At 47.0% G+C, this 25,718-nt stretch overlaps 1 protein-coding gene across 1 annotated transcript in view; it reads left to right on the forward strand.

Moving 5' to 3' along the window:
* SAP30BP (SAP30 binding protein) overlaps positions 1–15,970 on the forward strand; it is a gene marked incomplete at its 5' end in the record, with an annotated part of 28,492 nt that extends 12,522 nt beyond the window's left edge. Inside the window, 8 exons of the mRNA XM_084273458.1 lie at positions 3,153–3,195; positions 9,570–9,658; positions 12,093–12,184; positions 12,608–12,668; positions 13,154–13,205; positions 13,610–13,668; positions 14,728–14,812; positions 15,480–15,970. Coding sequence (XP_084129584.1) covers positions 3,153–3,195; positions 9,570–9,658; positions 12,093–12,184; positions 12,608–12,668; positions 13,154–13,205; positions 13,610–13,668; positions 14,728–14,812; positions 15,480–15,661 — 663 coding nt within the window. The 3' untranslated portion in view covers positions 15,662–15,970. The remainder of the gene's footprint in view (positions 1–3,152; positions 3,196–9,569; positions 9,659–12,092; positions 12,185–12,607; positions 12,669–13,153; positions 13,206–13,609; positions 13,669–14,727; positions 14,813–15,479) is intronic.
* Between the last annotated feature and the right edge of the window lie 9,748 nt (positions 15,971–25,718).

The following is a 25,718-nucleotide window of genomic DNA, read 5'->3' on the forward strand; positions in this document are numbered from 1 at the left end:
TTCAGAAGGCATTTAAGCAGCTTGAAAGTAGTCTGACTTAATGGAAAGCTGTGTTGATGTCTTCAGCTTGTTAATGATGGAGCAGTGGGTGTAGGTACACAGTAACTCTTCAGTAAGCAAAATTCATGTCCTCTGGGCAGTGAGGTGTGGCTGTAATGAGTTAGTGAACTTGTTTTCTTTTGCTTGGTGTAGCTCTGGGCTTTCTGATGCCTTGGTTATGGCCTGAGGATCTGGAGACTAGACTTGCTAGGGCGGCTGTGGTGAAACAGGCGTGGGCGATCGGGCTGGGTAAAGACACGGTGGCAGCCTGATGGGACTGGCCTTGTTCAGTCTGTTGAAATGGGGCAGGCTTGTGCCATGCCTCTAGGATTAAAGGGTTTGTTAAAGAACAAACTTAATTCTGCTGAAAGGAAATGTACTGATGATTCTGTAAATTCATAAACCTTATTATTTAACACATCTGATATTCTAGAGCTGCCTGTCTAATGTAAGGTACCCAACAGGGGACACTTATTAGTTCAGGGGTTTATTAGTTTGTTTCCTGAGAATTGTTTGCTTGTGCTTGGGGCTGGCTCCAAACAGCTACAAAAGCCTTGAAAATGGGCAGCTGAAAAGGACAGAAAAACACAGACCCCCCCCCTCCAACCCTGTTAACTGGCCAACTGAGAGGGCAGACAGCTTGAGGGTATTTAGGATGTGTCTAAAGCACCTGAATTTGGCTGTGCCACTGTGTTGCTTAGGTGCCTGCTTGGCAATGATGGTGGTTGTCTAGGGGATTTTTATTTTTTTTCTCTTGCCTTTGTGTTCTTGCATGGTGAGAGGACAAGTGGGCAGCAGATGGGAGGGATAATGGAGTAGTAAATGCAGTGCTGGGTAAGAGGAAGGATCAAGAGGTGCTCAGAGCCATAGCTCATCTCTTCCTCTTCCCTCTCAGTCCACTTAAAATTTTCAAAAGATAAGAGTGCAGGATGTAATTCAGTGAAGACTGGAACAAAAGCAGTTCCCTCCTTTCACTTTAACAGACATTTGCCTGCTGCCTCAAACCAAGGTGACAAATGCTTTTAAGTACATATAGGATAAAGCCACCCTCTGACTCCACGTGTCTGCACATGGACACTTGTTTCCCTTATTTTTGTAGCTCTCTGAACTTCTCTCCAGCCTGTGTCCAACACTTTCATGCTGATCTAAATTCATCCTCACAACATGTTCACTAGTGTGGAATTGCCCTTACTTCTCTGGTGGCAAACTGATGCTCACCCCATTAACGCCGTGTCCACAGAGGTTTGTGGAGATGACAGCCTAGGCTCCCTGGATTCCTGTCCAGTGCTCTCACCAAAGACAGCTCCTCCTTTTGGCATAAACTCACTGCTTTGAAATGGATGTTTCTGTTCTAATTACTTTTTTTTTCCTGCTTGCTCTGTTCTTTCTGTGGACCCCGGACACCAAGTGCACTAGCTTGAGGGGCTGGAGCTGTTACCCTCCAGCCCATCTCACTCACAAAGGGGCCTGGGGCCTTGCCAGCTGGCCCACCAGAAGGTCCATGCTCCTTTGTGTACTTTTTTTTCCTTCTCTAAAATAGCTTTAGCCTTGTTTTTGTGATTCCAGTGTACTTACAGAGAAAAAGTGCCTTTTCTCCCTTCTTTTTTTTCATGAATGGCTGTAAAAAGTGCCCTGTAGCAGTTAGTGCCACACAAAGAATTTGTTTTTCTGCTTCCAGAGTGCTTTGGTTCCTCTGGAAATCGGTGAGCTTTTGCAGTGAATTTGGCACAGCCTGTTCTCAGATCTGGCTGGGTGACCTTGCTGCTTTCTCCTCACCTTATGCATCTCTCACCTGGCTGGAAAAGCAGTAAAGGAGGGGGTTCAGGGAGCAGTTACTAAGCAGCAAGGAGGCAGCGTTAAGTCTGTGTCAGGTTGAATGAATAGCTTCAGTGTTTGGAGGCACTGAGGAATTCTGGACACACAGTCCAGTGAGTCACAAAAGGTCTTTGGGAGGGAGCTGGGGGGAGAGGGAAATGCTGGGATACAGCTGATACTGTTTCAGAAACGTTATTTGTGCTGAACTTGATATCAGTTGAGGCCCTCCTGGGGTCTCTCTGAAGCACCAAAGCATTTGAACACTAATCTCAGCATGGTGAAAGCATGTTTAAGAGTGTCATATCCCATGTGAACCTCCTGCTCAGCAGATTATGGTGCAAGCATCTGCTGTGTTCCCGCAACTGAAGCTGCTTTGATTTCTATTAGTATACCCTAGGAGGGATTAGCTGTGCTGAGGTCTCCAGGCAGAGCATTACAGACAGAGACAGTGGAGGCTGCATTTGAGTTTTGGTAGAGCAGAGCAGCTGTATCACCCTTGGGAAGCAGATTGGAAAGCCAAGAGAGAACTGACAGTGGGAGTGTTCTTCCAAAATGGGAATACAGCATCTGCTTGCATCACCATCATACTCCCTGGTGTTTGGGTCCTTAGAGGGTTTATCAGCCAAAGCCCTGACACAGTTACAGAAATGGATTCTGGCACTATGTGCAGCTGGCAAACCCCTGCAGCCCCAGACCCTGCAGAGCCCTGGGTGTCTGTGGAGAGGCCGATCAGATGCTGCTGTGAAGTCACCATGCTGCTGGCTCTAGGAGCATTTCAGCTGTTTTCATATTAGCCCTCAGAATGTATCCTGCTGACCCCACTTACAGCACTGCAAGTTGCACAAACCCCATGGGGTGTTCCCAGAGCTTAAATAGTTTTCTGTGTGCTGGGGCTGGCTTGTATTTAGCTATCTGTGTTCTAAAACACTGACTCTTGGCTGGTGTCAAGGGCCAGTCACCAAATATGAAGAATCTGTGGTTTGATCTGTTTCGAGGAAAGGCTTCAAGTACAGCAGTTATTTTGGAATTCAAACAGAGCAGAGTGTCCAGGATTCATAAAAACAAAGCCTGAATTCTTTCATTAAGTTTAGCCTTTCAAAGGAAACAGAACATCCTGTTAGGCTTTGACTTTCCATGGTACAAACATTGCCCTGTTATCTAATAACTTGTGTTTCATTCTTAATTTTTATTCTTTTGTCTCAGAAGTAATGTGTCCATGTCTAAAGAAATGGGTAGTATAGATTTTTAGATTGGAGGCACACCTTGACTAAAATCCCTTTCTTTCCCCTTCTTCCCAGGAATTCCCAGAACTGGAGAAAAGAGATCCTCAGGAGCTAGTTGGTAAGTTTGCTCAGTAGTATTTATTCCCATGTGTTTTCAAACTAGATCCAGGCTCCCCCTTTTTATAAAAAACAAGTTTGCTCTGCCCTGACAGTGCTGTAGTTTGAATTATTGCCTACAATGTTTCATGTCAGTGGAGGATTTTCAGTGAAGGCTTCTTTTGGAAGAAAGATACCGTGCCTAAAACTATGAAAGTATTTTTGTTTATTAGTTGTCTAAGATGTATATGCAGAGGGCAGTGTTGGTGTTTTTCTAGGTGAGCTTAAAAGCACTAAAGCAGTAGTTTTGTCCAGACACCTCTGTGAGAGCCAGTATAGCCAGGAATGATGACAGATGCTTTGTTCTGTGTTGTGTGTTGACATAACATACTGTATTTTTTCTAATGGTTTCTGAACCTTACTTGGGTCTTGTGACCTCTCATGCCATTATTACATTTAGAAAGCCCAGGTTCATCAGTTTGAAATAGTATCCTCTGCTTGGTCTTTGTGGAGCAGTACAGAATGGGCATTTTATGTCCAAGCTCTGACTACCTTGAACTAACCCTTTGTTCCTGAGGTTACTAGTACAGTAGTGAGGTAGCATGTAATAATACCATAAAGAGTATATTGAGCTGTGAGTTTAGAAGTTGCCTCCCTGTCAAGTCAGCTTGTCAAGGCTCAAGCATGATATTTTAGCAATAAAGTGTGATAAAGAGAAAATAAGACAGTAAATACTAGGATGCTAATTAGCAATTCCTATAACAGCCATTCCTCTGAAGTGTTGGATTTAAGTTCTTTCCAGTTTGCCTGTCCAGGCTTCGAACAAACCCAACTGTTACACTGACTATTCAGCCTTTAGAGGACAAAACCAGTCTCATCACAGAACACAACAGAGATCTTTCTCCAAAGCACTGATCTGCCCCAAAATGCATGCTAAAAACACAGATGGGACAACAACACTTAGGGTAAAAAACTAGAGAAGAGTGGCTGCAAACCAGCTGCCCTTCTACTCTGTGTGAGTGAAGCTCTGCACGTGGAAAGCAGTGTGGTAGCAAGTCCTTTCTTGGTTGAGGCACAAGTCTCAGTGTTGTCAGTCTCCTTTTCCCCACTGGCTGCCCCATCCACAGGAGATTGAATAGTGAATTTGTCTCATGGTTGCCCAGACTCACCCTCAGGCTCGAATGCTGCACAGAGGGCACTTAGCAGAGTCACACGCTTCTGAGTGGACAGTGTTGGTGAACCTGAGACCTGAATGAAGGTCAATATATCTTTATTTTTTCCCAATAGTAGCGTGCGCAGAGCAGGATGTAGGTCAGCTTTGTGCAGAACCAGGTTATTAAGATGACAGCATACTTGCCTCGCTTGATTCTGAGAGTCCTTTGCATTGGAGCATATCTTATCTAGTTGAGAAGGAACTGTTGCAAGAGACTTTACAGTTGGTGTAATGTGAGAACCACTCCCTTCCTTGAAACTTGGACTTTTAGAGTTAGAATTCGTGAATGGGAAAAGGTAGAGGATTTTCTGACGCAAAGCAAGTTACTTTTTCCAATCTGCACATCTGAAGCTTTGTCTCATATCAGTATGTGGAAGTCAAAGTCTTCCTTAGGCAGATTTCCACAACTGCTTTTTGCATTGAAAACATGTGGGCCTGCCCTTCTCAGATGATAACCTCCCATTGCTCAGTGTCACCTTTATTTAAGTCTGTGGTTAGGTAGTTGCTTAGTGCAGCATAAATGTAGGCTCCTGCCAAAAGTACTGTTTCTGTTTCACCTCCCCTGGACACATGCTAATGTTTGTGTGCCTTGAGCTAGTCTGTGGAGCTGGAGCCAGCTGAGATCCACCTTCATGGCTGTGAGCCTTCCAGCTGGATCCATTCCCTGGTCTGCTTAGTGCATGCTAGGTAAGCATTAGGGTTGGCACAAAGAAAACAGTGGAGATGAGCGGCTGGGAAGGGCTTGGTTGTCCTCATTTATGATGGAGTAATGATCACGTAATCAAAGCCTGAAAGAATGGGAGGGGAGGTTTCCAGCAGGAACTGCTTTTATGGTTGAGGAGAAGGTGTACATGAAACTTTACTTTGATAGATTTCTGCATCAGCATTGTCCTTTTCAGGTTGCTGGTGGCTTTCTGCTCTGGCAGGATGCTGCATTTGCTGTTTCCTGCTGCCTTACAAAATAATGCTTTTAGGATGCAGTTTTACCCTGAAGTTCTTTGCAGCATGGTGGTTTACCTTTTCAACTGTAAGAAATGTTCTCTCCAGCCCATAAGATATCTGAGCACAAAGTCAGTGTTCATAAGAGCAGAAAATATGGCTGAGTTGCAGGTCTTTCTGCATTTCTCAGCCCACAGAGCAGAAAGGGAGCTAGTGTCCTTCCATGGATGGATGACTCACTGGCATGTTGTTGCCTCCAGTTCTTCCCTCTGATTTGGCTGTTCTGGTGCCAGGAAACTGGAAACCCACACACCCTATCTTATGCCAAGCAGACTTGATTAGTGCCAAAGAATGTGGTTTTAGAGACCAGGCACCACCGGTTTGTATGTCTCCAGGGGAAAGCCATGCCCCTCTGGTTACCTTTTCCAGGTCTTTTTTGGGGTTTTGGGGGATTTTTTTATGTGTGTAGTGTGACCTTTATAGACAAACTGGCCCTTGGTACTGCCTGTGATCCACTGTGGCTGCTTAAGTTGCAGCATACAAGTGAACCTCAAAAGAGACAGCAGTTCTTAACCTTACAGTGCTACTCAGTGAGAGCACTGAGCAAGGTGCTCTGCAAGACCTCAGATGATCTGCACCCCAGCCTGTCCAGGTTCAGACAGGCTTGGTTTTCTCTGCACAAGGAAGATATGGCTACTCACTTGTAGGAACCACAGCTTCCACGTGCCCCCATCCATGTCTCCAGCACAGCCTTTGGCCTGTGAGCTGTTACTTCCTTCACGAAGGAGCGGCGTGCAGAGCCTGTGCTGCAGCAGTCTCTCTCCTGCTATGCACTATGTCTTTGTGCTGCTGGAAATACAGACAACCTGTCAGGCTGAAACTGAAGCAGCTTAAATGTAGTACTTCCATTTAATTATCTGCCTCCCCAGGATCTGGCAAGCCAGCACCCTCCGTTGACTGTGGAGTTGCTGAACCTTTGCTAGGTACACCCTGTTAGTTGTCTGGTTTGCCCTTCTACTCTGAGCCTGGGAGCAGTGGAACATCTCTGCCTTGCCATAGACTGTGTGCTGGCTGCACCAGAAGCTGCAAGTGTCTATTGCTTTTGCTGATGAGGTCACAGAATCACAGGATCGTAGGGGTCAGAAGGGACCTAAAGAGATCATTGGGTCCAGCCCCCCTGCCCAAGCAGATGTTTAACTTCTAGGTCAGCACTGATGGCCATGAGTTGCAGCCCTAGCAGTGCGTTGGCTCATACTTTCTTGAACCACCACCTGAGTCATGGGATCTGCTTTATAGCCTTAGTTCTTTACCTGCATTGTGAGCCTGATTAGGGGCATGTATTTACTTACTGGGAACCAGAGTCTGGGTGTGCCCATGGTGATTAATTGTGTCACCAGCCAACTTCCTGAGGTCCCCGCATGGAGATCCTCTAGGCTGTGAGCCAGCAAATCACAGGCCCAATTAGAGGCTTCAGCCAGTGTCAGTACCTCTGACTCATGTAAAAGTAAAACTTTGATCTTGGCAGAAACAACAGGATGCACAGAGCAGTTGGATGTATCCTGTGAGGACACACCTTGTTGTTACCCATCTGCATTTCCCACTCCTATAGGCAGTACAAAGCTGCATTTGGGACTTTGAAAACACAAAATCTCTTATACAGTAGCCTGTTGCCATATGTGTGAATTCCAGGATTACCTTGAGTGATAAACCCAGCTTCCCTTTTCTCTCTAGGGAAAGACCTGGTGGGAAGAGACTGTGGAATCAGCCGTTCTGCTGTCTCTGTTGGGAGGAGGTTTCAGAACTCCAGGCCATGGATAGTTTGTACTTCCTTACTGTAAAATAAGCCTGAAGCAGTTAAACTCATCCTTTTCTTCCAAATGATGTGGCATCTCAGTCTGGCTGTGATGTGATGAAATAACTGAGTAATGATGAATGTTTGTGAGGTGGAACAGGGGGCACGTAGCCTGGCTGCTGACTCAGTCTTTAGCTGCATACAGCTGTGGTGGGATTGCAGTACACAAAGATGCCTCAGCTCCAGCTCCCTTGAGAGGGCTTCCCCCATCAAGGGATGTTGGTAAGCAGTTGTTTTCACATAGCTCAAAAAAAACAAATGAGTACCAAAACCTGAAAAGTCATGGGTCAATTTACATTGTTTCATTGGGAGCTCTTGTTCCTCCTCTGTTGTAATTTTTGTTTCAAAGGAGCCTTTAATTGATTGCTGAAGGTACTATGACCTTGACTTCTGTAATGGCTAGACAGAGTTCTTACACAGTTCCTGAGTTTATATGAGCCCACAATCCCCCTTCCCATGAATGTTTTGTTTCTCTGTGGCTGTTCTGGTCATCTGCAAAGATAAAGAGCCCATGGGATGTCTAGCTTGGAGCTAGGCTTGATTTAGTTATTTAAATTTTTTTGGTCCTTTCTTTGCCTTATGAAGTCTGGATTTGTTGGCTTTTTTTCTTTCTAAATATCTCTGCTGATGCTGTGAATTTCTTAAGCCTTTAATCAGCTTTCACCTTTTCTGCTTTCACCTTTTCTGGAAAGTCTAGTGTGCTGTCTAGTGTGCTAGACCCTTCTGTCTATTTGCTAGTATCTCTTGGTGTTCCTGAAACTCTAATTAAACTAGAGGCTTCCCCATCCCACCAGCAACTCTAACCTATAACAAATGTCTGCCTTGTTGTCAGGGAGCTCCAGTTTGCCTGCCTTTCTGTAGGGACTCTGGCAGCTTTCCTTCCTCCATAGAGGCACCCTCTCAGTAAATGCCAAAGGACACATTTTGTTTGTTACTGGCAGCTGCTGAAGAATTTAACCCTCAGCAACATCTCAGTCAAATAGAAGGAGCAGTCCCCTGCCAGCTTTGCATCTCCAAAGGATATTGTCCTTACTGCTTTAGCTTTGGACAAAAGAAATAGAAACTGTAGTAGCACTGAACGTGTGTGTGGTGTTGATTATCTGTAACCTCAGCTGTCTGACTTGGTGCTGGAGGGCAGGAGAGCACCAGGAGTTCAAACCCCAGGGTCTCTCCTTTGGGTCCTTCTGGGCTTTAGTCAGAGGAGCTGAACTTGAGTGTGCTGGAACTGCAGTTCAGGCAGCTCTTACAGAGGAGGATATCATTGAGGAGCTGCAAATGTGAATGACTTGATAGGACTTCTGTGCAGGTGTGAGGCCTCTTCTGTGCAGTACAGACTGTGATTCTGGGATGCCTTCCCTGTACATATATTATGGTTGAAAACAATCCCAGCTGCTTAAGTGTGGCACAAATCTGTGCTCTGACACTTTCTGCCTGGGTCTCCCATCACTGGGACAGTAGCAAGCAGTAGGGGGAAACAGTTTCTTTGGCTGATAACCCTGTAAAGTAATCTTTACAGGGCAATTATGTCCTTAATAGTGTATCCCAGCACAAACACTGTACTGGTCTGTCTTAAGTCCTGCAGAACAAGTTGTTCTTTCTAGCAATAGTCTGACTCCATAAGCAAAGATCAAAGTGCCCATTAAGGAAATGTTAACTTAAAGATGAAATGTAATTTCTTGTGGTTACCTCCCAGTAGCCTTAGGGAGGGTTGTTCCTTTCCTGAACCATTTTGGTTCATGTAGGTCATTCTTGAAATAAACAGGACCCAAAGTGATTACCTCCCTAAAAATGGCAATGATCCAGGCTGCTTTAGATAGATCCCATCATCTTCCACATCCACAGGCTGATTCTCTCTGAGAGTATCCTGGCACAAGTTTTCTCAGAGATTCCAAGTTATCCAAACTGTTCAGAGCAGGACTTTAAAGTGTGTATGGAAGGTGTGGAGTAGTGGAGGGCTTGGTATGTAGGGCACAGTGCAGGGGTTGAGAGAGACATTCTGCAAGCCAACCTTTGTTCCTCCAAAGATCCTTTGCCTTGAAGGATCTTGTCAACAATTGCAGCTGGAATGAGAAATAGCTTTTCACATTTCTGTTCTGGGGAGGAGAGACCCCTGAAAGTAAAGCTGTATGTCTGGATGTGACTCAGAGTATAGATACCAATACAGTGAACATCACATCCCTCTTCTAGTGATCTAACCTTTAGGTTAGTGACTCCTTGCTCAGCACTTTGAAGCTACTAGTAGTACCAGTTAGCAGCATTCCCCTCCTACCTTTACCCATCAGTTATCAATGATAAGAGTAGCACTAGCAAGGCCTAAACCAAGTTGGATGGCTTGCATGGCTTACATGCCCTTCAGTATTGCCACAATTCATGCTCGGTTTGCTCTCTACAGCTTCTTTTTCAGAGAGAGTGCGGAACATGTCTCCAGATGAGATCAAAATCCCCCCTGAGCCTCCTGGCAGATGCTCTAACCACTTGCAGGTTGGTATAAGTACCTTTTGGGGGTTTTTGAGGCTTGCAATTCAGTAGGGACTGGGGGTGTTTGTGAGCTTTGCTCAGTATTTTTACACAAGTCAACAATCCAGCATTAAAGCTGGGTTTTACCATGCTGAGTTTAAGAAGGCACTGTTAATGCTCTATTAAACTTTATGGCAGTTCTCATCTAGGAATTTCAAGGAAGCAATGTTTACTGTGAAGACTGCCATCCTCTTGTCTCAGCAACTTCAGCTCCACAGGAAAGAACAAATCATTGTTTTTGTTTGGGGTTTTTTTTGTGGTTTTGTTTTTAATACAGGCCTGAGAATCCCCTAACTGGAATAGTTGAGGCAGCATTGACTGGATTCCTTTTCCACCTACATATCTCTAGATGGTAAACATGTAGAGGAAAGGCTAGTAACTTAGAGGCAGCAAAAGAAAACAAATGGGTGTCTTCTCTGGTGTGCACCCAGATAATTAGAGTAACCAACTTTGTAATAACCTCCTGCTCCGTTTTCTTCCTCCTGACAGAGAATAAATGAAAGAACAGGGGCTGCTGTTTCCCACCACTCATCTGAGTTTAACTAAAGTTATCTGCCCAGTAGAGATAGAAGTAAAGAATCATTTCTGGAATCCTCTAAGCTACTAACGTACAGCTGTGATTCAGAATGACTCACCATCCAGATCATGCCGCCTTCTTCTCCGCAGTGTACCTGGGCACACCCATTCCTCCTCCTGTGCTGTAGGAGGATTTTACTGTTCTGGCATCAGTGAATTAGAGTGCATTAGATCTGAGGAATGCACAGAGCTTGAGAGAGTAGACAAAATAAAGCAGATTTTCTTCCCCTTTGACTGCAGTGAACTATGTTCAATCAAAGGAGAACGTGTCCTCTGTTAGCAGGTCAAACCACATCTTAGAGCACTTTGAGTGAGGAGATGAGATTGTTCTTTAGAGATGCAAAATGTTGTAGCTTTTTCACTGCTGACTTACTCCTTTTCTCAGATTCTCCCTCTAATAAACTGTATCTTGAGGTCTGACAAAAGGAGAAAGTCTCTTTACAAAGCTGACCAGGTAGTTCCCTATCTGAGGGTATGTGAACCATAGTGCTGCCTCCACAGGGAGAGGGGGAGAAACATAATCATTTCAGTTCCCCAGATTCACCTTTCTGCAGCTGTTCCTTCAAACCTTATAACGTGCCCACTGGATGTGGAGATTGTGTAATTTCTTCTTGCTATTTTGTCAGGACCTGATGAAAATTTATCTTATAAAGCTTATTTTAAAGCTGATGACATGTGGGTATCATATCGGTATCATATCAGCTCGTAACAATCCTCCTTTATTCCGGCGTCAGCAGACAGACAATAGTCGGTTCTGTGTCTGAGTTGACTGTCCATGTGGAGGGAGACGTGAAGTGACTGATCCAGAAACAACAAAGGAAAACTGACTCAGCTCTCCCATCCTGCAAGACTGAAGGCCTAGCCTCTGGTCATGTTTTATGTGCCTCTTGTATGTGAGAAACACGTGTCAGGAAGAAAATGTGAAGGGAATCACTGAGAATACCCTCCTAATAGTACCACTTAAGTATGTGGTCCACCTGAAAGCTGCATTTGCTATCTCTTCAGCATCACCAGAGTAAAAATACTCTTCAGGTCTTTCACTGCCTTGCTGAGGAAGAAAAAAAATACCTTTCACTTTTAAACCTTTCACTCTTTCTGGAGAGGAGACTGCTTGGCACTTCCAACCTGACTCAGTTAAGTTGTTTTTTGCAGGGGCTTGTGGCTTCAGTAAGACATCCACAGGCTTCATAATTATGTGTGTGATCTGCAAAGAGAAGCTGATACCATCTAAGTGGTCACTTGGGGTTTACAAGTGTGTTGTCCCAGGAGACACCCCCAGCAATACCTGATGATCACATTGGGTTTAGCTCTCCAGCAGAGCTTGGCTCTGCTCGTCTGTTACCCAGGCTTAGCCATGACTTTTCCGTTCTGCACAGTGTAGCCCAGCCCCTGTTTTTCCATATGTGTGCCTGAATCTCAAGGTGGGTGTGATGGTCACTACAAGTTGTGGGAGAACTTTTGGGGATCTCCCCTGTCCCCACCCCCCCCAGAGCTGCCTTCGACTTCTCTGCAGTCATCGTTGTGAAGGGAAACAACAGAGTGGGAAGGAGTATGCTCTGCCCCAAATCTTTAACTGCTGAAGCCTTCAGAAAGTGCAAAGATCAGTTCCCTTAGCCCTCCAGACAGTTCATCAAGAAACTTCCAGACCTTAAAGGAGGAAGTGTCTGTGGTAATCTGTCTGGCCTTAGGGGAGAGGTGGAATCCTTGCTCCGTGCAAGGAGGTCACTGGCTCAGTTGGCTTGTTTCCACATGTGCACTTCCACAGTCAGCTGGTGTGCTCCTCCTTTTCATGCTGGCTCACCCTGTAAACTTTTTCCCTTAGGATAAAATTCAGAAGTTATATGAGAGGAAGATAAAAGAGGGCATGGATATGAACTATATCATTCAGAGGAAAAAGGAGTTTCGCAACCCCAGGTGAGCCACCATCTTTTCATGTGTGACCAGAGCACCACAGACCAAGTTCCAAGAATTTTCCTCTTTGGAGTTGTAGCAGAAACAGGATCCTGAGCAAAAACAAAAGTGAAAGACATTAGATTGTAGCTGAAACAGTAAAACTCTTCTTTGTGCTCTGTAAGGCAACAGCTAACATCAGTGTGTTGGTTAGATTTTAAATGTACAGACTTTAGGTGAAATATTTTAAGATGATGTGTCTGTTGGGGGAACTGGGGAATAATGTGGTAGATCCCATACTGCATCCATCACAGAAAGTGTAGTGTCCCAGGTTCTGATTTTACTCTGTAAGAGTGAAGAGGTGACAATCTCTTTCTACTAACAAACCTGAAATACTTCCATTTACCTGTAGCTCACTGACTGTGTTCTGAACTCTTGTCTTTGCAGCATCTATGAAAAGCTGATCCAGTTTTGTTCAATTGATGAACTTGGTACAAATTACCCAAAGGTGAGGTGTAGCACTTCTGACTTGCAAGGGAGTGGGTAAAAGATGACATAGGAATGTAAAGTCTTACCTCAGGCTTCCTTGAGCCTGCTTTAGTGATCCTTCAAGGGATCTTTAGTCTGATCCTCTGCATTGAAATCAGCATTTTGTTGTGGTACTGAGCCTCAGTGCCTCCAACTTTGCTATAATAATTCTGAATAAAAAAATGCTAAAGTCTGTAAATATGCATGAAGCTCCTTTAGGGTGGGAGGGTAGAAGCTAAGTCAGGCATTTTTCTGCTGCTCATCTTAGTCTTCTTGCCTTCAAGCTGTTTTCTTCATTCACAATAGAATGTGATCATATAAAAGGTGTGATGTGATCTCTGTGTCACCAGCATATAAGAGGAAATCAGTAATGAATATCACCAGTGAACAGAAACACATAAAGGTTTTGAATTGGGTTTTGTGTGTATGTGAAAATAGTTCTAATCTGACTCACTACTTCTTTAGGACATGTTTGATCCTCATGGCTGGTCAGAGGACTCATATTATGAAGCACTAGGTAATTCCAGGAAATTTTGGGGGTTTGGGGTTTTTTTGTCCTCTTTGTGTTTTGTACTTAATTAACTGCACTGGAGTCTTCACTTCCTTTATAAATGAGAAACCATCACATGCTGCTCTTGAACTACATCATTCTGGTTGGATGTGCCTGAATGTTGTGGATGGTTCATCAGTCTGGAAAGTCTTTTCATTTAAATTGGTTCTTCAATGTTTTAATCTCTTTAAACATTGATTTAGTGCAGCAATGCTTTGATTAAAGAGCAGTTGTTGCTTTCATGGCAGTTTAATTTTCTATATACTCAGTTTGAACTGTTTGATTGTTTATGATGGGAAATGTGTGAGTGAGAGAGAATTAGGGAGTTTTTACTGTTCCTAATGCCTGTTGTAACTTCTGGTCTTTCTCAGCTAAAGCCCAGAAGATTGAAATGGACAAATTGGAGAAGGCCAAGAAAGAACGCACAAAGGTAGCAGCTATTCCAAACCAGAAGAGACTGAGATGCAGGGTTTTGTTTCTCAGCTGAATTTCATTTTGTTGCTTTGCTCTCTGCTATTACTGTTTGGTTTTCCCTGGTTCTGACCTCTTTATTTTCTTCTTGTGTGTCTTTTTCCAAGCAGCACAGATCAAGTTGTTTGCCCTTCCTTACAGCTCCATTTCTCTAGGTTGCTTATTCCACTGGATTTCCTTCTGGTTTGTCAGTGGTTTTAAACCAGAGCTCTTAAAGTTGTATGCAGTAAGCCAGATACAGGCAAGATTAAGAATTTTTCTTCATGTCTGACCCTTTGCCTGGTGGTATGGCTGACCTTCCTCACCATATCTCCTTGTGAGGCACTATCTGCTTTGTTCTCTTTGATATCATCCTCCTACATCTGATTTCCAGAAACTTTGGGCCTGTTTTAACTTTGTACTGGCTTGTCACAAAATGTGCATTCTTCTGTGTCTCCTAAAAGAACACAGACAGGCTTTGGAAGGTTTAATTCCTGTCCTTCAGTGGTGTTACCTTTAGGCTAGTGGCTGGCACTAGAAAAATGTCTAAGGTTAGAAACTGCCATCTAACCTTGCTCTGTCCATATTCAGTAGGTGAAGGTGGGGTTTTTTCTTGCAGTGCATGTTGTGTCTTGCTACTTGGTTTGTTTTTTGCACAGTAACCCAGGTATCTGGTTACGTCCTTGCTGCCCTTATCTGCAGTTTTGAGGATCCAAGGCTGTGGGCTGCTGTAGTTCTTGTTGCTAGGTTTCCTGCTATGATGCAGTCATGGTAAATCATACAGGTAGGGACTTGTCTTGCAGGTTTCTTAAAAAGAAAAGGAACTTCTGTGACTGTATGAATACATTCTTTAATGAGCAGGATGTATCCTTTCTGAGCTATATCAAGTTTATCATGCCAGTCAGCTTGGAGACCAGTGTCTCACATTGCTTCTAAAGAGCAGCTTTAATGTCTAGAGGAGCAATGGGGATTAAAAAACCCACTGTGTCTCTGAATGTTTCATTTTTATCTCATCTTTCTCCTGTGTGTGTCTCCCCAGATTGAATTTGTGACTGGCACTAAAAAGGGTACAACAACAAGCGCTGCTTCTACAACCACCACAACAGCCAGTACCACTGTGGGAGGTAAAGAACAGTTGTGTTAGTATCTATTAAGTAGTAGTAATGTTGGGATTGGTACTTCCTGGAAACCCTGAAGGCTCCTTATTGATTGTATTTAATGCAAGAAAGAGTTCCTTCCAGGAACTGATGGGCTTGCTTTTCTCTAGTCGCTATAACCTGTGCCTGCCCTTGAGGAGTGAAAGCTTAGCAGATAGGTCGGTAGAGAAGAAGCTTATCAAGAAATCTCCTGATGTCTGTGGCTATAGAGTGTTCTTGGGGCTGATACATCTCAAGAGATTTGAAAAGACTGGAAATCACTCCCCTGCCTACAATTGTGCCTGCCTTTTAAACTGGGAGGGAGGGAGAAAAACCACTGGAGGCTGGTGAGCGTGTCCTGTGCCCATACTTGAGCAACTGAGATACATGTGCTCTGTTAAAATTAAATATGCTTTGGGGCAGGGTGTGAACCTGTCTCCTGTTTGGCTGGAGTTCAGGTGTAGAGTTTTACTTTGACTCCTGGGGTGTAAAGTTGTCTTTCCACCTCAACATTTACTGCCAGTGTATGCTGAATGTGAGGGAAAGCTGTCTAGTCAAGCATTGGTATGTTAACACTTGTCAAAGTGTTATGAAGGGATTGGTGACCTTAAACATGATGCTAATCCTCATTTGCTTGATCTAATTAATTTCACAGATGCTCAGAAAAGGAAGAGCAAGTGGGACTCTGCCATCCCTGTAACAACGATAGCTCAGCCCACCATCCTCACCACTACCGCGACGCTGCCAGGCGTTGTCACAGTGACAACCAGCGCAAGTGGATCCAAAACTACTGTCATCTCAGCTGTTGGCACCATTGTGAAAAAGGCAAAGCAGTGACTGGTTCCCTGGACCTGGAGTTTTGGACTTAATTGTCATTGAAGCCATTGTTCTCGGAGGGGAGGGGTAGCTTTGGCCTTTGGTAAAAGATGACAGGATTCTTTGAAACAGACCACAGTTCCCTCTGAAAGCAGGGGGGCAGGAGCAGGCACGCTAGCTGTGTGCCCACAGGAATGGACCTCTGCCCAAAATGCTTCTGTCTTCTTCTTGCTGTGGGAAGAACCAGTCTGTGTTGTGCTGGAGGACGGTGGTATCTGGAGTCAGCTTGTAAAAGTTTGCTTATTAAATTTCTGCATTAGGTTCTTCTTACCCTACTTGCAAGTCTGGTTTGGGGGGTGGGGAGGGAGACAAGCGTTGAAGGAACATCAGTATTGCCCTTGTGTATTCCAGGTCACACTCAAAGGCTGCTAGCAGCTTGTGGTACCTCCCTCACCTACACTAACTCCGTTCCAAGGGAATTAATGCCGAGGCCATTGGTCAGTGTCCGTGTTCAGATGTGTAGCAGAGACTTGCAGCAATCTACATCTATGAATGTGACAGCACTGCCACCTGTACCTGTGTGCTTATCTGTGTTGATCTTAGTGACCACGTGTTAAATCCTTGGATTATGGAGGGGAACTGTGCTCAGACAGTCTTCTTACCGTCTTGCAGGGACCGAGATTCCTATGCAGACCCCAGAAGCTGAAGGGGTTTGATTTGAGAAATCATTTGCAAAGATCTTGCTTTGCCATGGGGTGAGACTGGACAGCAGATGAGCAGAGGAGAGTGTCTGATCTTAGTTGTGGTGTTGTCCCTCTCTGTGCTAGGTAGCGCCGTGCTGTGACGCACACGCAGCCATTCCTGCTTCCTCCACTGTTGTGAAAAAAGGTTTTTCAGTTGAAAATTTTATTGCATAAATCTTCTTACCTGTGTAGCACAAAATTATTATAAAACCAAAAAAGTCTTTAAAAACCCCCTGGTGTCATTGATGTGGTGTCTGCATTTCCCAGCCAGTGAGGCAGGATCAGTATCCATTTGATGTGCTTCAGGTTACACGTGCCAGGAGGTGAGTCTGTAACAATGCTGTGAGAGTTGGGGTGGCATTGAGGCTTTTTCACATTATGGGTTATGAGGGGAAAAAATAGGGCATGAAACTGATTTTAATTGGAGATACTTTTCTTATAGAGAATGTTCTGAAATAGTTGGTAATTCAGCTGTTCTTAATTTTTTTTCCAAACCTATTCCTGCATCATAAACTTCTCCAAAAGTTGCCTTCCAGTGCTGGCATCTGGGTGTTTCATAACCTCTCCAAAAGGAGTTCAGTGGTAGTGAAGTGGTTTGCTCACTGTTTGGAGGAGGTGGGGTAAATAACTTAAATGGTTTCATTTCTGCTGAGAAACAGCAGCTGATCTGGACTCTTTATTTCTTCTTTGCAGTGGTCACCCCAGATTATTGAAATGGTCTTTATTTCTTAGATTATGACTTTTCAGATTCCTGGTTCCCATTGTTTTCAGTTAAATTTCTACCCAGAGCCTTCTTCTAGTGCATAAACAGCAATAGGAGAGAAGGCTGCTAGATCCACAGGAGTGTTTCTTATCCTTCAGTGGTGTTTCTTCAGTTCTTGCATCATTCCTGATCCAGACTTTGCATGTATGGAGATCTAAGAAATAAAAGATTGGGTTTGTGCTTTTAAATATTTTTAAAATACTTTGTCTTGGCTGTCATTTTAGCTTTAAAGAAATTGACTGTGTATCCAGGAATGTTCATGGAGGAGGAACCAGGGGACTGATGTAATGTGGGAAGTCACAAAGACAGTGGAGTAGTTCCTGTTTGTAAGGCAACAAAACATGGAAAAGCATGAAAATGGCAAGGTGGGAGTGTCTCTCCTTCTGTGATCTCTTAAGTTAAATTACTTTGCACTGGGCTTCTGACCTGGTCCCTGCAGGCCTTAACTCCATCCTCACCCTGTGGATGGTGGTAACGGCTCCCGTGGCTGAGAGGTGTCCCCTGTGCTGGGCCTGCTCTCTGCTCTGCAGAGGATGGTGTGTTGCACCTCAGCTACTCCAGGTGATTATTTCCTTCTGTCTTGAGGATCAGAGTTTGTAGAATTTTCAGGGATTTCTTTTTAAAGGCCAAGGATGCACTTGTGGTGGGAAATAAAACCCACGAGGCTGTGCAGCTCCATTGGGTAAGTCTCCTGTCCAGAAGTCTTGTGTAATTCCAGCCTCTGGATGGTGCAGGTATACACATCAAAGTCCTGCAGAACAATGTGAGGGTACAACAGAAAACCTGCAGCACAGTGGGCAACAGTAATTCCAGGCAGAGATTGATGACAAACTGTGGGCACCAGAGGGGTGGGAGGTGTGTCTGGCCTTCTCAACAACATTCCTCCAACGAGTATCCTTAGCAGGTATGCTGTGGGCAGGCTGAAGCCAAGTGACACTAAATACCTCCCTGGGATGTGTGCCAAGACACAGAAGCACAGGTGGTCTTGTGCAACCCCTTCCTCTGGCTGGCTGTAGCTGTAACTGGTGATTAACACCCAGTGGGACAGTCTGAGACTATGTTGATGTAACCAAATGTACAGAGTGAATTCTAATGGAATATAACTGTGCCTCTTGTAAGAACTGACTGTCTTTTGGCTAATGTCCCACGTGTCCTTGTGAAGTTGGATCAGAAGTGGTTGCTGTGTCTCCTGATTGACAAAACCCCTTTGCAGATGTAGGTTCTTTTGGACTGACAGAGGTGTGACACTCCTGCCCAGCTTTTGCCTCCTGCTTCTGCTCAGCTTCCCCCTTTGAGTAACTTGGAAAGCCCGTCTTCCATGGAAGTGAGTAACTACACCTGGCTGATAACACAGAGCACTAATGCAGAGCAATCCTTGATCCTAACCACAAACAACTCTGATATAGATAAATGAGCTTGATTACAGGGAAATATTATTTATACACCTCGTTAGGCATGTCAGTGCTGGTATCTTTGGGCCCTACCCCATCAGGGGAGGGGAGTAAAAGTGTGTGAGAATTGATTAATTTTTTGGAGAAGCTGCTCTCAGATGGCAGCTGAACATGAACCCAAGGAATAGGATTGCAGGAAAAGGAGGGGGGTGGAAAAGACCTGATTAGAAATTAAATGAATGAAGTGCCATTGGTAGCTGTGACTATGAAGTTGGCCTGTGCTGGGCACCTGGCACAGGACTGAAGTTCTTGGGGATGAATCATTTAACTAGAGAATCTACTGAATGTTGTTGAAATGCAAGTACCTCGTTCGTATCACACATCCTGGCACCCCACCCCTTCCTTTTCTCTCTTGCTGTGCAGTACCTGTAGTCATTCCAAACCTCTGGATTTCTTTGCAGACTTCATGACTGGAGTGAAGAAACGCAGCTCATGCAGCTCCTGCCCTGCTGCAGGGAGTGACAGTGCCCAGCAGCCCTGGAGCAGTTGGGAATGCTGGTCAGCAGGGCTTGGTGGGTGACAGGGTGGCCATGAGCCAGCAGTGTGCCCTGGGGGCCAAGAAAGCGAGTGGGATCCTGAGGCACATCAAAAGGACCATGGCCAGCAGGTCAAAGGAGGGGATTCTCCCCCTCTGCTCTGCCCTGGTCAGGCCCCCCCTGGAGTGTTGTGTCCAGTTCTGGGCTCCCTGGGATAAAAAAGACAGGGATCTCCTGGAGAGAGTCCAGAGGAGGCTACAAGGATGATGAAGGGCCTGGAGCATCTCCCCTGTGAGGAAAGGCTGAGTGAGCTGGGGCTGTTCAGCCTGGAGAAAAGAAGACTGAGAGGGGATCTGATCAATGTTTATAAATATGGGATGCAGGGGGAAATGGGCAGCCCCTTCTCAGTGTCTGTGGGGACAGGACAAGGGGCAATGGCTGCAAGTTGGAGCACAGGAGGTTCCACACCAATATGCCTAAGAACTTTTTCCACAGTGAGGGTGAGGGAGCCCTGGGACAGGCTGCCCAGGGGGGTGTGGAGTCTCCTCTGGAGATATTCCAGACCTGTCTTAAACCTGCTTTGGTGGGGGGTTGGACCTGATGATCTCTGGAGGTCCCTTCCAACCCTTACAGTTCTGTGATGGAGAGGGCTTGGAAAAAAACCATCCAAAGCAAAGCTCACTCTGCCGAAGTGCTGAGCAGATATGCCTGGGAGGGACCTGAGCTGCAGCTTTCAGGCTCCTGCAGTAACAGGACTCTGCAGGAGTCTGGGCTCGAAGGGTGCGTCCTGGCAGCTCGCTCATGATTCTGTCAGCTAATTCTTGGTCTCTCATGACTGAGTGTTTGCTCTCTGCAGTGGAGAAAGCAACTCCAAACATGCATGGCTTGTGGTGTGTGTTTTTTGGGCCTTTTTTTTTTTTTTTCCTCCTTTCCAAAAAGCTGGAGAGCAGACGTCAACCATTGTGTAACAGGCTTGCAGCCAGTACAATAGCTCCTGCCTTTGTTTATCTTGTGTGTTGCTATCGGAAGGAATAGACAGATAGGCAGGTTGGAAGCGACAGATCTAGGAAGAAGTATCTTTCCTACCTTCTGGGCATGTGGCTGCGCAGGTTGGTGGCTTGAACTTGGCTGTGGGCAGCCAGTGTAGCAGGGGAAGGCAGTGGGAGCTTCAGGCATGTGAGAGCGATGTCCTGAGGGAAAGGGACCTGCTCCTGGCTGGTGAAGCTGCTGCCTGACGCCCTGGGGTGGAAGGTCTGGTTGGTCTGTGTGTCAGGAATCCCTACGGCTGCGATCACAGTGGGGCTGTGTGGTGGCTGCTGGGTGCAGGAGGGCTGGAGAGAGCAGCTGGGTGGTGGAGGGCCTGTGGCTTAAACAGCCCCGTGACCTGCGTGGGAGCTGTGCTGATGCCAGCTCACAGCTTGCACTGCTAAAAGGTGTGAGAGAGACTGCTCAGGCTGCACTTCCAGCCCTAAAAACTGTGGATATTCAGTCCCACCTCTCCTCCTGAGGAGAGACCAGCTGTACCCAGCAGAGTAAAGCCAGTCCTGGTTTCATTACTCCTTACTCTGGGAATTACAGGCTCGTGCTCCTTAAAAGCCAGGGGACTCCTCTCTTTGTTCAGCGTGGGTGTCTCCCAGCTCGAGTAGGTTTGCCTTACACACTTGAACACTGAGTTTCAGTTATCTCTGCCACACCAGGCTGCTCAGGAGGGAGGCAAGGGGCCGTAATGAAGTCATCCTTGGCAGCGTTGGTTCTGCTCTCACCTTCCCTTCTGAAGTCTCTTCTCCCACCTCCAATGCCCTGAGGTGTTGGTTTTCTTTCCGACTTGCTTGTTGTCGTTAGGAGACCTGCCCTCCTTTGATGCTGTTGTGGGAAGGGATTTTGTGAGCTCAGGATTTGCTTTTTATTTTATATCTTGCTGGGTGCTGCCTGACCAAGAGAGCAGGTGGGGAGGGGCAGCCCTTGCCAGCCCCACCTCAAACTGTAAAATGTGAGCACCTGAAGCTATGTTTTAGTTGGATTGCTGCTGTACTGTCTGTTTTATGAGAGTTATTTACTGAGCCAGGGGGAAAAAAGAAACCTCAGTCATCTTTGCCAGGGCTTTGGGCCATGCCAAGGCTTTGCCAGTGCCACAGCCGACTCTGGCAGCGTGGAGGAGATTGCTTCAGCCTGTGTCCAGCCAGCTGACACCTGCATGAGCCCCTTCCCAGCTCTTTGGCATTGCAGAGAGAAGTTGTAGCTTCTGCAAAGCCCCTCGAATGGATGGTCTTTGCAAGGTGCCCAGCAAGGGCTGCTCCCTCCTGTTAAATGTGTGAACACAGGACAGCCCAGAGCTGTTGCCTCTGGAGGAAGAGACACCTTTCAGCAGGGCTCTCCCAGACCCCTTTGCATTGAATGAATTGCTATTGAGGTGCAAGACCCACGAAGGGGCAGCGAGGCTCCTCCAAAGCCCTCTCTTCCTTTTGGGGAATGTTTATGCCTGTGTATTCATGCATCACCCTTACAGAGCAGTTTTCCATCCCCGAGCCTTGCCGAGCGCTCCCGTTCCTCAGACTGTTTATATTCCACTTCCTTCCTCTTGTTCGGAGCGAGAGCCGTGGACACCGGTGACTTCCAATAGTCAGTCGTTGTTTATTTGAAACCTGTCTTTGGCTGGGGGTGGCTCGTGCTTTTGGTTGCCAGTAAACAGCAAGGGAACCAGGATTTCACAAGCAAAGGTTCTGCCTTTTCACGTAGGAGGCGTCTGTCTGTCTGTCTGTCTGTCCGTCCTCTACCTCGTTTGTACAGGCCAGCATTAGGACGCAGACAGCCCTGCCTTTGGGTGCTGCCATGAACAGTGAAGTTACTGGTACTTTTAGCCTGTCACACAGCCTCTTGCAACGTGTGAAGGGCATGACCGGGGGTGACAGTCCCACCTTCTCCCCGGTCTGTGTGGGCTGGTTCCGCCTGTGCTGCTGAATCCTTGTGTGGGGCTGTTCCCAGGAGGAACAGGGGGCTGCCTTGCTATATCTGCCGAGTGGAACCTCAGTGTTTTCAGCCCTGTGCTGCTTGGGTGAGCTGTGTGTGGCACTGGAAGGTCCTGCTTTCTCTGCAGGGATGTCAGCATCACCGTATGCTGGATCCTTTATGAACATTTTCCTCTTGTGCTGTTTTGGTGACCCACTTCCCTCTTGCTGCTGGTCCATCCTAGAGGCAATCGGACACCAGTGGCGTTCAGCAGAGAGATTCCCCTTTAGGTATGTGTTCACAACAGGGAACATCCATTGCTGAACAGCAGACAAGTGTAGTTAATGCTTTCTCAGGGGAAAGGCTAAGGAAAAGAATATGGGAGGATTTTCCATCTTTCAATTACCCAGGTAATTATATTAAGCATCACTTAGTGCAATAAATTATGTGCACATTAATAACACATTATTAAGTGTTCCTTAAATTTACACCAGATAACAGGGTATTGCTAATACTGTGTTCAGTGCAGCCAGGGGATTAACTGTCTCTCTCTCTTGCAGCGGTGTGTGCTGCTACAGAACTCCAAAAGGGAGTGAGTGTGTTCCAGCAGCAGGATCCTGCCCATAACCACTCAGCAGGGACCTCAGAGAAGCCCCAGAGCTGTCTCTGGGCACCCTGCAGTGGCAGGACACAAGGAAGAAAGGTTCTGTACAAGCTGGTGGGGCACTTAAAAAGAAGAGAATTTATCATAAATCAACTTGTAATTACCAGTAATTGGCGCTCAGACTGGTAGTCTCAGCTGAGGGAACGATAGTTTAGTGTGAGCAATAAAATCAGTTGTTTGCAATCCTAGGGCAAAAATTTCTAGGCCAGGCTGCCCCAGCAGGAAATGGAGATGTGAGGGCTGCTGTGCTTGTGGCTGGGAGCTTTGGTAGAGCCATCTGCAGCGAAACCTGCTGATCACTCTTCCCTGCAGCTGCTGTTCTCTGGTTAAAACACCAAATTTGTGTGGCAAAAGCCTCATCCAGCAGGCAGCAAGTGCAAGGAATTGAACCAAGGCTGAAACGTGAGCTCGCTGGGTATCCACTTTCCCTGGTAGAAGTATCTTGGAGAAGTTGCCTCCTTGGAGAAGTTTTGTGGGGGTTTTTTTGAAGACAAGATAAAAACCTGTTACGTTCTTAGGGCCATTTACTGGGAATTTCTAATTCCTCTCTGCTTTGTTGCCTTAAAATTTGGTGGTTGTCTCAGTGTTAGAGAAGCACCTTTGAGCAGCCCTGGAATGTGCACTTAGATGCAGTGCAGCTACAAGTCTCTGGGAAAATGTCATGTTTGTGTGTGCTCAGGGATCTGTTAGAGACCTGGGGACACGTCTCAAAGGCGTAAAATTAATATTTCAGGCTCTTCTGGCAGCACCCATGGTGAGTAACCAGGTTTCTTCTCACAGCTGGAGATGCTGTGCTGAGCTGGTCCTGCCTTGCTGCTCCAACAGCTGGGACAAAGGGAAAGGAGATGGTACCAGGCAGTGCTGGGGCTGTCAGAGCGACCAGAGGTGAGACCAGAGGTACATTACAGCAGGCATCTTCCATCTCTGGTGGAGAGAAGAGGATATCCAGAAACCAAGGACACCAAATATCGTGGTGGAAGCCAGGTCCTCCCAAGCTTTTCTGGTTGGCTCTAGGGTTCCTGTTGGGGAACCATCACTTAAAACACTTTTTCCAGTAATATGTTTCTTCCTTGTAGCCTAAATGGCCTTTTTTTAACCCCAGTACCTGGCCCCAGTGGGGCTGATGAGAGTTGGGTGCTGCTGGTGGACAGACAGGACCAGAGGAGGTGAGCAGACATGTCTGCACGCACCAGCATGTGCTCCCCTCAGGTTTTGGGAACGGAAGCTCAGCTTGCTTCCTTCCGCAGTGTTCTGTGATGTGCTGCTGCCTTTGCAGCTCCCCGAGGCAGAGTGGGACCCTCTGCCTTCTTCAGCCCCTCGATGGTCCTGCTTTGCTCCTGCTGCTGCTCGAGCATCAGAGCGTCACGTCCCAGCTCTCCTGTTGCAGGGAGTACCTGTTGTGGTTTGAAACCCAGCCTCTGGAGTTAAAAGGTGCTGCAGGGCAGGAAAAAAAATAACCTCCCCAGAGCTCCCAACCCTGCTCTGCTGTTCCTTTGACTGGGGAAGGGGGTTTGGATCCAGCCCAGCAAAGGGCTGGATGCAGAGGTGGGATTGCTGTTCCTCGGATGCTGGGATGGTGCATTAGAAGCAGGTCTGGCTGGGTCTCAGGTCTGGTGCTAGCAGGGGTTGTCCTGACCCCTGAGCCGGATCTGTTGCAGGAGAGAAGTGGGTTGGCACACCCGTGCCCTGGATGAAGCGGGATGCGGATCCATCCTCTGTGAACAAGGTACCGATCAGCAGCTGGGCAGTTGTCACCGCAGGAACCCACCTGGTATTTCAGCCAGGAGCTCCCTGGGCACTGGGGCTGACGCACCCCCATGCTGAGGGGAAGTCTGGAGGAGAAACCCCCAGCGAGGGGACCAGGGACCACCCTCCGCTCTGCCCCAGGCCAGCTGGGTGAAGCCAAGCAGTGGACACTGCCCAGCGCCCGCAGTCCTCTCCACCCACCCTCTGCATGGCGTTCACCTTCCCACTGCTGGGGGACGGTGCTTGTGCAGAGGGAGAGAGGGAGGGAAGGTCGGAGCGGTTGTGCGGGCTGTGCCCTCCCATCCAGGTGTGTGAGGGAGGGATGCCAGCCCCTGAGTCACGGGCACCCCCTCCTCCCTCCCACCTGGGATAAAGCTCGTCCTCACCTGGGATCTGAGCTCATTTATTGCGGCTCCCACCTTTCTTCCCCGCCAACCTCCTGGGAGGGAGAGGCGGCAGCTCCGCAACGGCTGAGGAGGGAGAACAAAGTTGATATTTGACTGGAGGGTAGAGAAATCAGCAGGGAGGGATGTGGGAGCGCGGGCTGCCTGCCCTCTCCGCGGGACTGGAAGTTGACGTTTAACCGGAAAGAGGGACAGAAAGTAAAGAGGAGGGAGGAAAGGGAAGGGGGAAAAAAAAGAGAAAGAAAAGTTCAAGGCTGGAAATCACTTTGCAGCAGCGAAGCGGCACTTCCCCCCCTCCCCCCGCCTTTGGAAGAATTTCTTGGCGTGCCCTGTGGGTGCCTGTTATTCGGGCTGCAGCACAGGATTTGGACACTGAGTCAGCCCCAGCGCTAATGAGGTTTGTGGAATTAATTCATCTCTGCTCTTTAGCATACAGCTTGGGGTAATTTTGCTGCGTTGCTCTGACCGGGGCGGTGGAGGGGGGGAGTGAATTAAAGTGCAGGGCTCCTTGTGCAGGTAGGCAGGATGCAGAGCAAAGGGGCTCAGCTCCCTGCCTGCTTGTTCCCCTTTTTTTCCTCCGGTTTTGGCTCCTGGATGCCATCTCGCACCTCTTGGCCGGCTGTGAAGGGCAACGCTCGTGACCGAGCAGAGCTTGGCGGGGCAGCACGGGGCGGCTTTTGCCTCTGTAGGGGTTTGGTTGGGGGGAAGGGGGGCTGTGAAGCAGTGGTGGGGGTACTGCAGCATGGAAACGCAGAGCAGAGCCCTTGGGGTACCGTTTTTTGCAGGTTTCAAAGGCTGGTGCAGGTTGCCCTCTGTGCCTGCCCTTGGTGCCAGGGGAACAGGCGGCTGTGCCTCGGAGCTGGAGCCCAGGGAGAGGGTGCAAGT

This window comes from Gallinula chloropus (assembly GCF_964237585.1).
Source record: "Gallinula chloropus genome assembly, chromosome: 20".
Taxonomy (NCBI): Eukaryota; Metazoa; Chordata; class Aves; order Gruiformes; family Rallidae; genus Gallinula; species Gallinula chloropus.